Below are 17,215 nucleotides of genomic sequence, written 5' to 3'. Positions count from 1 at the left end.
CATTACTGTTAGTACTATTACCTAAGTCAATAGCTAAACAAACAAAAGGTGGGGAAAGTACACAAAATGCAGAAATGCCAGGATTAGAAGTAGACTAAAATCTTATCACCCAGGTCCACTGGAAATGCACCAGGAAGGGAGTAAAATCCTCACTATGTACTGACTAAGCAATGAAAATCAGCAATCCAGTGGGGCGTGAGGGCTCATGCCTGTAGTCCCAGAACTTTAGGAGACCAAGGTAGGTGGATCACTTGAGGTCAGGAGTTCAAGACCAGCCTGGCCAACATGGTGAATCCCCGTCTCTACCAAAAACACAAAAATTAGCCGGGCATGGTGGTTGTGGGATATGACGAAGTTTCTCTTCAAATAGCCTGATCAATCCTTTATTCTTCAATACATACTAACCCCCCACCCCTTTTTTTCCTTTTTCTCTTTTTTCTTCCTTTCTGCCTTTATTAAATGCCCAGACATGCCACAGTACCAGGTGTTATCAGTACCAGCTCACATTCCTTTCCTTATTTTAAAAAAAAACTAGCTCTCTAACTCATTGCAGACACCCCTTCCCCCTCTCTCCCTTATGTGCCCACCTTATCTAAAAAGGTTCAAATGTTTAGCCAACCAGGATTAGTTTAGAATGTACGACCCAACCCTGGCCAATGGGGAAGGAGAAAGGGTACAGGAGCAGGACTTGTGTCAGAAATAAAGGCTCTCATGCCCCTTTGTTCAGATGTGTTCTCATGGCAACTGGCCAAGGAGAAGCACCCCTCTGCACAAAAGTAAAATTGCTTTACTAAAAATCCTTTAAGTGTAAAGTGTTCAATTTCCTTAAAATTTTAAGCATTATTCCCAACAGTTGTGCACGCCTGTAATCCCAGCTACGCAAGGAGGCTTAGGCAGGAGAATCACTTGAGCCCAGGAGGCTGAGGTTGCAGTGAGCGGAGATTGCGCCACTGCACTCCAGCCTGGGTGACACAGCAAGACTCCGTCTCAAAAAAAAAAAAAAAAAAAAAAAAAAAATTCAGCAAACCTATCTTCAGATGAGTTCATCATTCATCTCCATGTCTATGATTCAATCTAATAGTTATGTCCTTTAACCCTCTGCTGCGACCCTAAGCTCTACTACTTGATTTCTAGCTTCATCTATTCACTCTACATCCAATCCATATATCAGATCAGTTCTACTCAAATAGTGACCATTTTAATCAATCTGGTCTCTTCCTGAACTCCAACCTCTCTCTGTGCTTCTGACTAATGGGAGGATCTATACAGCCATTTGGTGTTTAGTTTTCTTGCTAAGGTAAAAGTTGCCAGCCACTTCTGCCTCAGGCACTTTCACTAAGAAAATTTATACCCCGTATACCAGAAAATAAACTACTTTAAATTTTCTGTCTGAGCAGCTCAGTCTCTGACAACTTCCCAAAGGGCTTATCCTAAGAACACCGATGAGCTTTGCTAACATCTCACTTCCATATGCTCTGCAGCACTAGGAAGGAGTCCAATTTCTCCAGGGATAACAACAGCATTACATACTCCCCAGAAACTCTTTGTTCTTTTTAAACGTCAGCTGGGGATAATTATGAGAATGAAAACTAGATTTTCAGTGAGCACAGGGATTTTGAGCATGGGAAGTACATTCTGCTGTCCATAGGAACTGTCCTCCCACAGTAGAACACATTGATGAGAAGAAGATAAAAGACTCTATCTACAATAGGTCACGAACTCTCAAAACCACTTCAATCAGAAACAAGGACTGGCCTCCAGGTGACACAGAGCAAGGTGGGCCAGGTGCTGTTTGGCAGCTTTAACTTTAATCTTTTTCTAGATGGATGCCTGTCATTCCCACTTCCCCCACCATCACACCACTCTAGCTCTTTGGACCCTCCCTATATTTTAAGCTTCCTTTACCTACTTTCTCTGTCTCCTTTTCCAGGTAAATGTAGTGATGGAGAAGTGGGAAGTGTACTGTTTATTTGGGGTCGAATGAAGTGGGGAATTGTCAGAAGAAAACTTTCAAATCTTCTGAATTCCCCCTTTAGTCTCTGAAAACCACCTTTTTTTTTAACATTATTTTTATTTATTTTATTTATTTATTTTTGAGACACAGTCTTACTTTGTCACCCAGACTGGAGTGCAGTGGCATGATCTCGGCTCACTGCAACCTCCACCTCCCAGGTTCAAGTGATTCTCCTGCCTCAGCCTCCCGAGTAGCTGGGATTACAGGCGCCCACCATCACGCCCGGCTAATTTTTGTATTTTTAGTAGAGGTGGGGTTTCGCCATGTTGGCCAGGATGGTCTCGAACTCCTGACCTCAAGTGATCTGCCCGCCTCGGCCTCCCAAAGTGCTGGGATTACAGGTGTGAGCCACCACACCCAGCCTGAAAGCCACCTGTGAGCAGTCTGTATTTGTAGAGTTTAGGAGCACTAATGGTTATCTTGAGGTTAGGGTTTCACTCTCCATGACTGTACCCCTATGCTTCAGTAAGCCAGAAAACGAATATGATAAGCATCATTCTTACTTTAAAATGAGGAAATTAAGGCAAAGAGAACAAAAGTAAGTTACATAAGAACAATAGTAGCAGCAGTTGAAAAACAATTGTTCTGATTTCCAGTCTTCTGCTCTATACATACAAAGGCAAAACAGATCACAATTTGTCAGGTAGACATTTCCTGAGAGCAAACCTGAAGGCAGCTCTGTAGCATCTGTCTTGATTTCAATTCACAGAAACATGGCTGCTGCTCCTAGCTCTTCCCTCCTTGACCTCTGGGGCCAGTGGCTTAGGAAAAAAAGGATACACCAGCCTCCTCACCTTGAGATGATAGAGCACAACACCTGTGCTGAGCACGTCATCCTCCAAGGCCATCAAGTGTGGCAGGCTGGAGTCGATGACCACCCCAGCCCTCCTCCTGTTGACGTCCACACTGTAATGCTCCATGAGGGCCTGCCAATCATTCCACTTCTGTGTCCAGTCTTTAGTCAGCTGGTCTATCTGCAGAGGTATAGGAGGTGATCTGAGACACTCAGCATGGGGAACAGACTAAAGGTCAGAAGTCATTACAATCTATTCCTATTTTCCCAGGGTACTGCTTTCTTATGATCCTCCCCAATACTATTCAAAGCCCCACAGAAGCCCTTGTACCTCCTCCAACTGCAAGCTGTGTTTTCCAAGTTTTCTTCAACAAGCAAGTGTTACTTGTATAAACAGAAGCCCCCTCAATAAATGTTATTTTTAAAGTTTTCTGCAATGAGCATGTATTGTTTTTATAATTAGAAAAAAACATGTTATTTTCAAGTTTTTTTAAAAAATTAATTGGGATGTTAGACATCTATGTTTATAATTTCCCTTTCCCCACCCGTTTCATATGATCCATACTTGGGAACTTTTTATGACCTACACACTTCTTTCCCAAAGTACAGTACTTTGAGTTATCATATAAGTTTGCACACGGCTCACAGAACCACAAAGCACTGAGAGGAATCTCCCCAGGTGGAACTAAGACTATATGGAACTTGTCTGGAAGATCATGTAATAAGACAATAAAAACAATAATAACAGTAAAATACTGAGTGCTTACTGTGTACCAGGAACAGAGTTTTAAAAGTAAATATACCCAGGCTTAGAGGCCTTAAGCTAAGACCACCTTAGGGACATGCACAGTGATAAATGTAGGGTACTTTTTCTTCTTTTAGTGGAAACTGATGCCTAAGCATTGAGCTTATCCTGGGAATGGAAGAACTGAGGAAGCTCAGAAAAAAACAAACAAACTAGATTTAGCTAAGTGCTTCTCTCATAAAGGGAATACTTAAAAAAAATTATGCCAGGTTTAGGTACAAGTGCTTTATGTGCCCTAGAAACATTATTTTAATAATCATTGATTGAAGTTTGGAAACCAGGAAACTACAGGGTACCTGTAAAGGGCTGGGTTGGATAGGGACCCCTGGCATTGGTGAGTGGCAGGGCACTGTGGCTTACAGTTCAGCCAACCTGGCACAGCTGCCCCTCTGGCCAGCTTTCATCACCTACTCCTACACTGCCTAAGATCATACAGCCAACAAGGGGCAGGTTCAAGTCCAGCTCAGCTGGCCTGCATAATGTAAGAATGCTAATGAGTTTGGAATGATTTTAGCTCCCCTACACTTCATCCCTTAGTATAGAGGGATGATATTTTCTGAACCAAAAATCAGAATACATGACTGAAGGAAAAATTTTTTAGAGAAACTTCTAGATGTGTGATTTAGTCTTGAGGTTTACTAAGGGTGACAAAACGTTAACATGGCCAGGATACTTTAATAACATATAAGGATGATGCAACAGAATATTGGAAATTGAAACATTTGGTTGTAGGATTTAAATCTAACCTGTCTGCCGGGTGTGGTGGCTCATGCCTGTAATCCCAGCACTTTGGGAGGCTGAGGTGAGCGGATCACCTGAGATCAGGAGTTTAAGACCAGCCTGGCCAACATGGTGAAACCCCTTCTCTACTAAAAATACAAAAAATTAGCCTGGCGTGGCAGTGGGCACCTGTAATCCCAACTCGGGAGGCTGAGGCTGGAGAATTGCTTGAACCCAGCAGGCGGAGGTTACAGTGAGCTGAGATCACACCACTGCACTCCAGCCTGGATGACAAGAGTGAAACTCCATCCCAAAATAATAAAAAATAGGCCAAGTGCGGTGGCTCACGCCTGTAATCCCAGCACTTTGAGAGGCCGAGGTGGGTGGATCACGAGGTCAGGAGTTCGAGACCAGCCTGGCCAACATGGTGAAACCCCATCTCTACTAAAGATACGAAAATTAGTCGGGCGTGGTGGCGTGAGCCTGTAATCCCAGCTAATCAGGAGGCTGAGGCAGGAGAATTGCTTGAACCTGGGAGGCAGAGGTTGCAGTGAGCTGAGATCATACCATTGCACTCCAGCCTGGGTGACAGGGTGAGACTCCATCTCAAAAAAAAAAATAAAATAAAAAAATAAAAATAAATCTAATCTGTCAACAAAAAAAACTGCCCACCATTTCTTCCTTTTAAATATCTCTGGGGGCCAGGTACAGAGGTTCATGCCTGTAATCCCGGCACTTTGGGACGCCAAGGCGGGTGGATTACCTGAGGCCAGGAGTTCGAGACCAGCCTGGCCAATATGGTAAAACCCTGTCTCTACTAAAAACGCAAAAATTAGGCAGGTGTGGTGGTACACACCTGTAGTCCCAGTTACTCGGGAGGCTTAGGCAGGAGAATCACTTGAACCTGGAAAGCGGAGGTTGCAGTGAGCTGAAATCACAACACTGCACTCCAGCCTGGGTGATAGAGTGAGACTCCCTCTCAAAAAAATAAAATTAATTTTTAAAAAAATGTCTCTGGGAATCACTATTCTACTTTTCCAAAATGTCTTGTCCTTGCCCTCACTGGGTTACAGCAGTCTCTTTCCTGGTTGGTCCCCCGCTTCCAGTCTTCCCACCTTTCAATTCATCCTGCATACAACTATCATATTAATTTTCCAAAGATACTCCTTTATTATGTCACCAACCTGATTCAAGAAGCTATTAATCCTGTTTACACCAAGTTCAAACCTTCTAAACTTGCCCTAACCTTACCTGCACTACCCTCTACCATGAACACCCATTCTAACCAGCTTAGTCTTCCTCACAGTGTGTGCTTCCACATGGCCTCTCACACCCCTTCCTTCTCCCAGTTTCAAGGCTTTGCTTATGTTATCCCTCCCTCACCCAATGCCTTACCCCTTCTCCCTATGTAGCAACCCTAGCAAACCTTCAAGGGCTAGTTCAAGGTCAGTTCTCTGCCTTCCAGCACCAACATATGATGTCTGCTCTGAAAATCCCAAACCATAATGATTTCTTCCTTCCCTAGACTCTTTCATCTAAATCACATGGTTCATGAAACACACCATTCTCTAAATGTGTTTCCAACTAGACTGCAAACCATTTGAGGGCAGGGACCTCTCTGTACCTCTTGCAGCATCATGCTGAGCACCTATTTGATCCTCAAACAATGAATACATCTTGGTTGACTGATTTACAGACAAGAAAACAGTCTTTTCCCCACAGGCTACTCTCACTATCCAAAGGACTTATGAATCCCTGAGAGAATACAGAAAGTCAGAAAGTCATTAACAGTCCCCCAGGCAAACACATCCCCTGGTCAAGGCTTAAAGGAAACAAACACTGTCTTTAAATTAGACAGCTCTTCTCTGTCCTGCCAAGGGAGCAACCCTACCTAGCTCAGGAATAATGGAGGGAGCTCCCAGGGTGATGTAAAGCACAACTGAGTCCACCCAACACACCCACCTTCAATTCATTTAGGAGAACCAGCTCCTTCAGGTTTTCATCCTTTTCATCATTCATTGAACCGAAGTTTCTCTGCACAAAGATAGAGATATGCTTTGATATTTTCCTGGTCTGACCCTCAGGTAGGTCCCACCCTTACACTTGTGAAGGAAGATAAGGTGCAGATAAAGGAAAGACTTTATCATTAAAATGAGAAATAAATCAGGAGCCTAAGTATTTGGGTTCATATTGGTACAAAGATGGAAAATACAAAGAAATTTTCCTGGAGGGCCCCATTCTCCGTACCTGCCCACACAGGGCAAGGACCATTCAGGCACAAGACAAGAGATGATAAAGTGAAAAAATGCCCACACCATCTGAAGCTACACCGAGAAATCAGAGACATCTCTGTTTTGTCTTTGCTCCTATCTCTGCCTCATAAGAGTCAACTGAGAACATAGAATGCAGCAGGGCCCAGACTCTATGGAGAAGAAAAGAGGCTCAGAAGGAGAATTTCACTTAAGTATGGAAAGGTTCTGACTGTCTGCATACCAGTTCAAAGCTCAGCAGCAGGGCTTTCAGTCTTTCAATCTCTTCTCTGAGTTCTCTTATCAGCTTTACGTTTGCATCCTGAAACACAGAGAACTCCATCACCACTGATTGTTATCAAGTCCCACTCAGCTGTGAAATGCTATTTGCAATTGGCTTGGAAGAGGTAGAGTACTCCTTTGGAGTAGCCTCTACAGCAGTCAATCATTCTCAAGTTGTGGTCCCAGGACCTGCAGCATCCACTTCACCTAAGAACCTGTTAGAAATGCACACTTTGGCCCACCCCAGACCTACTAAATCAGAAACTCTGAAGGACTAGGGCCCAGCAGTGTTCTAACAAACCCTCCAGGTGATTTCTGATACACACTAAAGTTTGAGAATCATTTCCCTAGAGGTCAAGCAGGTAACACAAAAGCCAGGGCATGTATAGGTAGTAAGTACTAACCTTCCAGTATTGTGACTAAGCCTAATACTGCCTAATTACATTGCCTTTTTAAAACAGTCTACATATGGGGGGGTGTGTGTGTGTGTGTGTATGTGTGTATGTAGTGTGTGTCTGGCCACCAGCTATGATCTGTGCTCTGGAACTTCTCACTGAAATTGTGAAGGAACGTTTGGAAAATTCTCATTTAGCTTTCAAAAACCAATGAATAGTTCTGCGTGGGCAGAGGAGAAAAACAATAGAAAGAAAAAACATTAAAGGATAAACAAAAACCAATGAATTCCTACACTCTCTTTTTAATCTAAACAGAGAAGTCACTGCAATTTGCGTAGAGAAAAATAAAACACAACTTGCATAAAAAAACACAGGCATAAGACTGGGCACCTTAGCCCACACCTGTAACCCCAGCACTTTGGCAGGCTGAGGTGGGAGGATCATTTGAGTCCAGGAGTTTGAGACCAGCCTGGGCAATATCGTGGGACCTTCTTTCTACCAAATTTTTTTAAAAAATTAGCCTAACATGGTGGCATGCACCTGTGGTCCCAGCTACTCAGGAGGCTGAGGTGGGAGAATCACTTAAGCCCTGGAGGTTGAAGCTGCAGTGAGCCACAATAGTGCCACTGCACTCTAGCCTGGGCAACAGAGCAAGACCCCTTCTCAAAACAGGCAAACAAATACAAAAACACAGGAATAAATCAACATAAATTCAAAATAAAAGCAGTAAACACAAACTTTTTAAATGAACTTTCTTAGAGTGAGCAATTATTGCACCACTGCACTCCAGCCTGGGTGACAGTGAGACCCTGTCTCTAAAAATAAAATAATAAAATAAAAAATAAATGACCTTTCTTAGAGTAGTAATGGTAAACTAAGAAATCTTAAGAGGAATGGCCTTAGAGAAGTATCTAAAATAAGTTATTCATAAAAGGTTACTGAATGAAGGCAGTAGAGATAGGAAAGAAGGAGATGACAGTACAAGAATGAATTCTACTCCCTCATCATTTGGAGGACAAGCCTGGAAAGTTGAGGTGAGTACAAAGAGAAAGAAATCAATGAGAGAAAAAAAAAATAAGGAAAGCTTTGTGTAAACTATACCAGACCAGGACTTCTGAAAAGGTCTCACCTCATTTACTCGTGGCTTGTTGATAATGTTTTTGGCACTGGATGCATATCTCAGTGTGCTCATGGTCTCACTGTAGCTAGTGTGTGCAGGAGACACCGCTGAGGTAGAAGGAGAAAGTTTAAAAACATGCCAGCCCATCCATCCCAGCCCTTAATCACTTGCCTTGCTACTACTGCCCATGCTGTATAAGACCCCTGATGAAATGAGAAACCTTGGTGGTCATGGCCCTTTCTCTGAGATAGAGTACCAGTCCCAACACAGATCCAGCTCTGGCACCCCACTCACTGGGGCCATGGCCCTTTCTCTGAGATAGAGTACAGTCCCAACACAGATCCAGCTCTGGCATCCCACTCACTGGCAACCATGATGGTTTTAGAGTTGCCTCCAAGGCTGTCCTTCAGCAGCCAGGTCAACACAGAGTCTCGGTATGGGATATAAGACTGCCTTCGGGAGGGTGCCCCTCCACTGCTGGTCCCAGAAGGAGAGCTAAGGATCCCACTGTCACCACCATTGCTGACTGAGCTGTTGAGGCTCTGGCAGCTGCTGAAAACTTGGGAGTTCTGGGCTTAAAAGATGAAAAAAGAAAATGGAAGAAGGAATTATAAAGCAAATATATTAAAACAAAACAATGGTTGGAGAACACAGACTTAAGTATCATATTTCCTAATCCCTTTCTGCATACAATAAGGTATTTTAGGTGTTCCTAAAGACTTTAGACTCATGATATGGAATGTTTGAGCCACATAATTTTTTAGACTCCCCTCTTTTAGAAATTATAGTAGTAGGATAGCATTCTACTCTAAAACCAAGGACAAATATCAATTTTTCATGCCCCAAACCAGAAGGTAACCTTATCAAAAGGAACCCTGTGTCTACCCTATTGTGACAAAATGAAAACATGAGTTATTTTCCAAAGTCTCCCTCCCACTCCCATTATCTATCAGCAAAATACCTAAGGTGGAGATGACAATTCCCAGAGTCACAAGGGACTTGTTGATATTGGCTCCTTCAGTAATGCGGTCCTTACAGTAACTGGGATCTGCTCTTTCACTAAAACACAGTCAATGGAAAACAAAAACAAAAGCAAATAAGACACTATCTTTACAATGCTGTTGAAAAATACTATCCTTTATTCTGTATATCATGCTGTAAAAGACTCACATAATAAATTCCTTTTAGAATTCAGTTCCAGAAGAAAATGTTACCATCTTGTAATGAACTGGACTTTTTCTGCTTCTCAGGCAACAAAAATCAAATAACTCATTATGTTTCTGTTTTTATTTTGACTGTCAGAACACTTTATGCTAAATGTAATGCTCATTTACAGTAATGATATTAGCACGGCTTTTTGGTATATTCACTTCTCTATTGTTTCAAATTCCTGTATTTATACCTTTATGGTATTTGTGCCATTAGCTGACAACAGTTTTGAATTTCTTTTTTAAGTAAATGGGAAATATTAAAAATTCACACTTCCAATTGGCTGATAATAGTTTCTTTCAAACAGCACTTAGTTCTTAAGGGAATACTGTACCATATTGTTTTAAAATAAGAAAATTTGCCTTATTTCATCTTACCCTTTCTTGTGATCACATTATCCCCCTCAAGACTACCTCTTTCTAAATATATATGTAACTATAATTCATGCTTCCTTCTAATACCCACAAGGCAGTATCTTCTCAACCTTTCAAGATTTTTTAAACTTTTTTTTCTTTAGAGATTGGGTTGAGCTATGTTGTTATGTTGCCCAGGCTGGCTTCAAACTCCTGGGCTCAAGTGATCCTCCCACCTCAGCCTCCTGAATAGCTGGGACTATAGATGTGCACCACCAAGTAAAACTTTTTTTTTAAGTAAAGAACTGCATAAAAATCAATATTAAAGAAAAAATAAAATCAATATTAAATCAAAGAGAAAAGTTGTACTAATTCAGTTCACTGAAAGCAGTGTTTTTTTAATCTTTCCTATACATTAGAATCACTTGGGCAGCTTTAACAATATCCTGATGCTTGCACTCCCACCAACCTCACTAATAATCTGATTTATCTGATCTGGGGTATAGGTATGGGGAGTTTTAAAAGGTCCTCAGGTGGCCAGGTGCAGTGGCTTACGCTTGTAATCCCAGCACTTTGGGAGACTGAGGCAGATGAATTGCCCAAGGCCAGGAGTGTGAGGCCAGCCAGGGCAACGTAATGAGATGTTGTCCCTCCAAAAAAAAAAAAAAAAAAAGCCAGATGTGGTGTCACGTGGCTATAGTCCCAGCTACTCCAGAGGCTGAGGCAGGAGGGTCACTTGAGCCCAGTTGTTCAGGATTACAATGAGCCATGACCATACCACTGCACTCCAGCCTGGAGCCTGGGCAACAGAGTAAGACTGTCTCAAAAAAGAAAAGGTCCTCAGGTGATTTAATGTGCAACCAAGATTGAGAATCCCTGATGTAGAGGAACTTTTCAGCCCCTAGAAAATAACTTCTTAACCTAGCATTCGAAGAGCTTATTTCTTTTGTAATATTCTCAGGATGACTGAAATATGAAAAAGATTGGAACAGCTTATTTACTGTAAAACACGCAAGAACAAGAGTAATCCCCCTTAGTTTTGAAATCCTCATTACCTGCCTGCTAGGTCCACAAGGTTGATCTTGCTAGCCATTTCAGAAGGGAGGCTGTTCTCCAGGATTGCCTAGAGGAGAAAACACATTTAAAGCCTGCCATTTGGAATGATTTGTATTGTTTTCCCCTTAGACATTCTTCCAACCAAGGTGATATTTTGGATTTTTATCCAATTCACTCAACAAATCTGTATTCTAATGTGATTCAAACTAGGTGAGCTCTCAATATCTGACAGATAAAATCAACAGGGCCCTGGATCATCACTTTAAAAAAACAAAACAAAAAACACCAGCAGAACTTACAGACAAAGCAGACAAACTTCCATGAAGTTTTGCTGAGCACAACTTTCAGTGGCATCAGGAATTTCAGTACAATTTACCACACAAATGCTCAACTCCCTCCCAGGGGGCTCTGACTCTTATTAGCAGAGAGCCACAGCATGTGGGTGGCCTCTGATGGTCTCTTCCTAACCTCAGTCACAGCACCTTAATTTGCCAGGGCAGAAACTCTGCCCTGTAAGTTCTATTTAGTGCCATCCAGCCCCCAAAAAGAAACTATTCTGCCCTCCACCCTGATTCAATGTGGGTTTTGTTATTTTGTTTTAGAAATTGTTAAATTTTTTTTTTTTTTTGAGACTGAGTTTTGCTCTTGTTACCCAGGCTGGAGTGCAATGGCATGATCTCAGCTCACTGCAACCTCTGGCCTATCAAGTTCAAGTGATTCTCCTGCCTCAGCCTCCCAAGTAGCTGAGATTACAGGCATACACCACCAGGCCCGGCTAATTTTGTATTTTTAGCAGAGACAGGGTTTCACCATGTTGGCCAGGCTGGTCTGGAACTCCTGACCTCAGGTGATCTGCCTGCCTCGGCCTCCCAAAGTGTTGGGATTACAGGCATGAGCCACTGCACTGACCAGAAATTGTTAATGTTATACATCATCAACCAAATGTAGTTTTAGAACATTTCAAATAATCCCCAAATCCCTCAAGTCTTTGCAGTCAATCTCTGTTCCCATCCCCAGCTTGAAGCAATCACTTAACTTTCTATGTCTGTAAGTCTGCCTTTTCAGAATGTTTCATATAAATAGAATTATACAATGTCTGGCTCTTTTCATTGTACATAATTATTTTGAGATTCATCCATGTTAAGACATGCATCAACAGTTCATTCATTTTTACTGCTATTATTCCATTGTGTGGATATACCACAGTTATCCATTTGCCTTTTGATGGATGTGCAGGTTGTTTCCATTTTAGGGTAATTACAAATAACAGTTATGGACATTTGTGCACATCTTTCTATGGACATTTCTTTTGGATAAACACCTAAGAGTAGAATTACTGGGTCATATGATAGGTATATATTTAACTTTTTAAGAAACTGCTAGGCTGGGCACAATGACTCATGCCTGTAATCCCAGCACTTTGGGAGGCCGAGGCGGGTGGATCATAGGGTCAGGAAATCGAGACCATCCTGGCCAAAATGGTGAAACCTCGTCTCTACTAAAAATACAAAAATTAGCCGAGCACGGTGGTGGGCACCTGTAGTCCCAGCTACTCAGGAGGCTGAGGCAGGAAAATCGCACGAACCCGGGAGGCGGAGGTTGCAATGAGCCAAGATCACGCCACTGCACTCCAGCCTGGGCAATAGAGTGACACACACACACACACACACACACACACTCCCCCCCCCCCAAGAAAAACCTGCCAAACTCTTTTCCCAAGTTGTTATACCATTTATATTCCCACCAGTAGAGCAGTGTATGAAAACTCCTGCTCCTACGCAACTTGCTGATATTTAGTATAATTTTAGCCATGTTAAAAGGTGGGTAGTGGTATCTCATTTGGTTCTAATTTGTATTTCCCTAATGAATAAGGATGTTGAGAATTTTTTCAAGTACTTAATTGTCACTAGCATATTTTGTTTAGTGAAATGTCAGTTCAAAATTTTTGCCATTGTTTTGAGTTGTTTTCTCATGGTGTTTAGAGAGTTCTTTATATATTCCGGATATAATTCCTTCATCAGATGTATGTTTAGCAAATAAGCTCTACCTATCTGTTGCTTTTCCTTCTTTCCTTCTTCTTTTCTCTCTCTTTCTTTCTTTCGAGGGAGTGTTGCTCTGTCACCCAGGCTGAAGTGCAGTGGCATGATCTTGGCTCACTGCAACCTTTGCCTACTGGGTTCAAGCAATTCTCCTGCCTCAGCCTCCCGAGTAGCTGGGATTACAGGTGCATGCCACCAAGCCGGCTAATTTTTGTATTTTTCGTAGAGACAGGGTTTTCACCATCTTGGCCAGGCTAGTCTCGACCCCCTGACCTCAAGTGATCCGCCCGCCTAGGCCTCCCAAAGTGGTGGGATTACAGGCATGAACCACTGCACCTGGCCTGCTTTTCTTTTTATTCTAACAGTGTCTTTAAAAGTGCAAAAGGGGCCAGGCACGGTGGCTTATGCCTGTAATCCCAGCACTTTGAGAGGCAGAGGCAAGCTGGATCACTTGAGGTCAGGAGTTCGAAACCAGCCTGGCCAACATGGTGAAACCCCATCTCTACTAAAAATACAGAAATTAGCCAGCCATGGTAATGTGTGCCTGTAATCCCAGCTACTTGGGTGGCTGAGGCAGAAAAATCACTTGAACCTGGGAGATGGAGGCTGCAATAAGTCAAGATCATGCCACTGTGCTCCAGCCTGGGCAACAGAGCAAGACTCAGTCTCATTAAAAAAAAAAAAAAAAAAAAAGGTGCAAAAGGCCAGACGTGGTGGGTCATGCCTGTAATCCCAGCATTTTGGGAGGCTGAGGCAGGAGGATCACTTGAGGCCTAGGGATTTAAGACCAGCCTGGGCAACATAATGAGACCTTGTCTCTACAAAAAAAAAAATACAAAAGGTATTTTATACATTGTAAGTGTACACACACACACACACACCTGTAAGTCCCAGCTACTTGGGAGGCTGAGGTGGGAGGATCACTTGAGCCCGGGAGGTTGAGGCTGCAGTGAGCCATGATTGTGCCACCGCACTCTTGCCTGGGTGACAGAGTCTGACCTCATCTCAAAAAAAATTATAAAAGTACAAAAGTTTGAAATTGTGATTAACTCCAAATTTCAATTTGTACTTTTGTTCAATTTGTGGTTTTAGTGCCATATCTATAAAACCTTTGCCTAATCAAAAATCACAAAGGTTCTCCTAAGTTATCTTCTAAAGTTTAATAGTTTCAGGTTTCCTATTTAGAGCCATGATTCAATATGAGTTAACTTTCCGATAAAGTGCAAAACATAGATCAAAGTTCCTTTTTTTCATATAGACATCCAATTGTTCTCCCACCATTTGCCGAAAAGATATTTTCTCCACCGAATTGCCTTCGCAACTTTATTAAAAATCAGTTGCCTATATATGTGTGAGTCTATTTTAGACTCTATTCTGTTCCAGTAATCTATTTATCTTAACACTAACACCACACTATCTTGGTTACTTTAGCTTTAGGAAGCACAGGGTTTATCTCAGAGAATGCTCCAGGTGCACTTGAAAATATGTGTATTCTGTGATGTTGGATGAAGTGTACTGAAAATGTCAGTTAGGTCACATAGTTTGATAATGTTGCTCAAATCTTCTATTTCCTCACTGATTTCTGTTTGGTTATCTACCTACTATTGGAAATTAGATACTGAAATATCCAACCATTGTTGAACTGTCTATTTTAATCTTTCAATTCCATCAGTGTTTTCATGTATTTTGAGGTTTGGTTGTTCAGGGTGCATACATTTATAAATGTTATATTTCTTCAATGTACTGACTGACCCTTTATCATTATGAAACAGTCCTGTCTCTAGTATTTGTCTTAAAACCTATTTTTTTTTTTTTTTTTTTTGAGACGGAATCTCACTCTTGTTGGCCAGGCTGGAGTGCAATGGTGCGATCTCGGCCCACTGCAACCTCTGCCTCTTGGATTCAAGTGATTCTCCTGCCTCAGCCTTCTGAGTAGCTGGGACTACAGGCACTCACCACCATGCCCGGCTAATTTTTTTTTTTGTATTTTTAGAAGAGACGGGGTTTCACCATGTTGGCCAGGCTGGTCTCAAACTCCTGACATCAGGCGATCCATCCACCTCGGCTTCCCAAAGTGCTGGGATTACAGGCTTGAGCCACCATGCCCAGCCTTAAAACCTATTTTTTGCCTGACATTAAAATACCACTCCAGCTCTCTTATGCTTACTTTTTAAAAAATTTCAATAGGTTTTGGAGGAACAGATGGTGTCTGGTTACATGAATAAATTCTTTAGTGGTGATTTCTGAGATTTTGGTGCACCCATCACCCAGTGTACCCTGTACCCAACGTATAGTCTTTTATCCCTCACCCCCCTTTCCCACAAGTCCCCAAAGTCCATTATCATTCTTATGCCTAGCATAAGAATGCCATTGCATCCTTATGCCTATGTGTCCTTATGCCTTTGTATCATTCTTATGCCTTTGTGTCCTCACAGCTTAGCTCTCATTTATAAGTGAGAAGATATGTTTGGTTTTCCATTCCTGCGGTACTTAGAATAATGGTCTCCAATTCCACCCAGGTTGCTGCAAATGCCATTATTTCGTGCCTTTTCATGGCTGAGTAGTATTCCACGGTATATATACACCACATTTTCTTTATCCACTCATTGACTGATGGACATTTGGGCTGGTTCTATATTTTTGCAAATGTGAATTGTGCTGCTAAAACATGCATGTGCAAGTGTCTTTTTCATATAACGACTTCTTTTCCTCTGGGTAAATCTACTTGTAGTTCTTTAAGGAATCTCCACACTGTTTTCCATAATAGTGATACTAGTTTATATTCCCACCAACAGTGTAAAAGCGTTCCCTTTTCACCACATCCAGGCCAACATCTATTTTTTTTGGAGATGGCTGGAGTGCAGTGGCGCGATCTTGGCTCACTGCAACCTCTGCCTCCCAGGTTCAAGCAATTCTCCGGCTTCAGCCTCGTGAGTAGCTGGGACTACAGGAGCGCGACACCAGACACAGCTTATTTTTGTATTTTCAGTAGATACAGCATTTCACCATGTTGGCCAGGCTGGTCTTGAATGCCTGACCTCAGGTGATCCACCTGGCTCAGGCTCCCAAAGTGCTGGGATTACAGGTGTGAGCCACCGACCCAGCCTCTTTTTTGATTTTTTTGATTATGGCCATTCTTGCAGGAGTAAGGTGGTATTGCATTGTGATTTTGACTTGCATTTCCCTCAGTGATGCTGAGCATTTTTTTTTCCTATGTTTGTTGCCATTTGTATATCTTCTTTTGGGAACTGTTTATTCATGTCCTTAGCCCACTTTTTGATGGGACTTTTTTTCATGCTGATTTGTTTGAGTTCCTTGTAGAGTCTGGATATTAGTCCTTTGTAGGATGCATAGACTGCAGAGATTTTCTCCCACTCTGTGGGCTGTTTGCTGATTATTTCTTCTGCTGTGCAGAAGATTTTTGTTTTAAGTCCCATCTATTTATCTTTGTTTTTGTTGCATTTGCTTTTGGATTCTTGCTCATGAAGTCTTTGCCTAAGCCAATGTCTAGAAGGATTTTTCCAATGTTATCTTCTAGAATTTTTATGGTTTCAGGTCTTTTATTTAAGCCTTTGATCCACCTTGAGTTGATTTTTGTATAATGTGAGAGATGAGGATCCACTGTCATTCTCCTACACGTGGCTTCCCAATTATCCCAGCACCATTTGTTGAACAGGGTGTCCTTTCCCCACTTAACATTTCTGTTTGCTTTGTCGAAGATTGGTTGGCTGTAAGTATTTGGCTTTATTTCTGCATTTTCTAAACTGTTCCATTGGTCTATATGCCTGCTTTTGTCCCAGTACCATGCTGTTTTGGTAACTATTAGCCTTATCGTATAGTTTGAATTGGGTAATGTAATGCATCCAGATTTGGTTTTGTTGTTGTTTTTGAGACGAAGTCTCACTCTGTTGCCCAGGCTGGAGTGCAGCGGCGTGATCTCAGCTCACTGCAACCTCTGCCTCCCAGGTTCAAGCGATTCTCCTGCCTCAGCCTCCCGAGTAGCTGGGATTACAGGCACCCGCCATCACGCCCAGCTAATTTTTTCTATTTTTAGTAGAGAGGGGTTTCACCATATTGGCCAGGCTGGTCTCAAACTCCTGACCTCAAGTGATCTGCCCGCCTCAGCCTCCCAAAGTGCTGGGATTACAGGCATGAGCCACTGCGCCTGGCCCAGATTTGT

General features: G+C 42.2%; 1 protein-coding gene across 10 annotated transcripts in view; it reads right to left on the bottom strand.

The window, feature by feature from the left end:
• The window catches only part of STARD9 (StAR related lipid transfer domain containing 9), a 151,442-nt gene that overhangs the window by 54,865 nt on the left and 79,362 nt on the right, over positions 1 to 17,215 (bottom strand). For 8 of the 10 annotated variants that reach the window (XM_063652147.1, XM_063652149.1, XM_054452108.2 and 5 more), the window contains 7 exons: positions 10,996 to 11,063; positions 9,340 to 9,437; positions 8,743 to 8,952; positions 8,388 to 8,485; positions 6,826 to 6,903; positions 6,295 to 6,366; positions 2,809 to 2,988 (listed from right to left, as the gene is read on the bottom strand). In XM_063652147.1, the coding sequence (XP_063508217.1) occupies positions 2,809 to 2,988; positions 6,295 to 6,366; positions 6,826 to 6,903; positions 8,388 to 8,485; positions 8,743 to 8,952; positions 9,340 to 9,437; positions 10,996 to 11,063 (804 nt within the window). The remainder of the gene's footprint in view (positions 1 to 2,808; positions 2,989 to 6,294; positions 6,367 to 6,825; positions 6,904 to 8,387; positions 8,486 to 8,742; positions 8,953 to 9,339; positions 9,438 to 10,995; positions 11,064 to 17,215) is intronic. The other 2 variants (XM_063652150.1, XM_063652151.1) reach the window with 1 other exon arrangement.

This window comes from Pongo pygmaeus, chromosome 16 (genome assembly GCF_028885625.2).
Source record: "Pongo pygmaeus isolate AG05252 chromosome 16, NHGRI_mPonPyg2-v2.0_pri, whole genome shotgun sequence".
Lineage (NCBI taxonomy): Eukaryota > Metazoa > Chordata > Mammalia > Primates > Hominidae > Pongo > Pongo pygmaeus.
The sequence above is the reverse complement of the archived record's forward strand: the minus strand, read 5'-3'. Positions and strand labels throughout refer to the sequence as shown.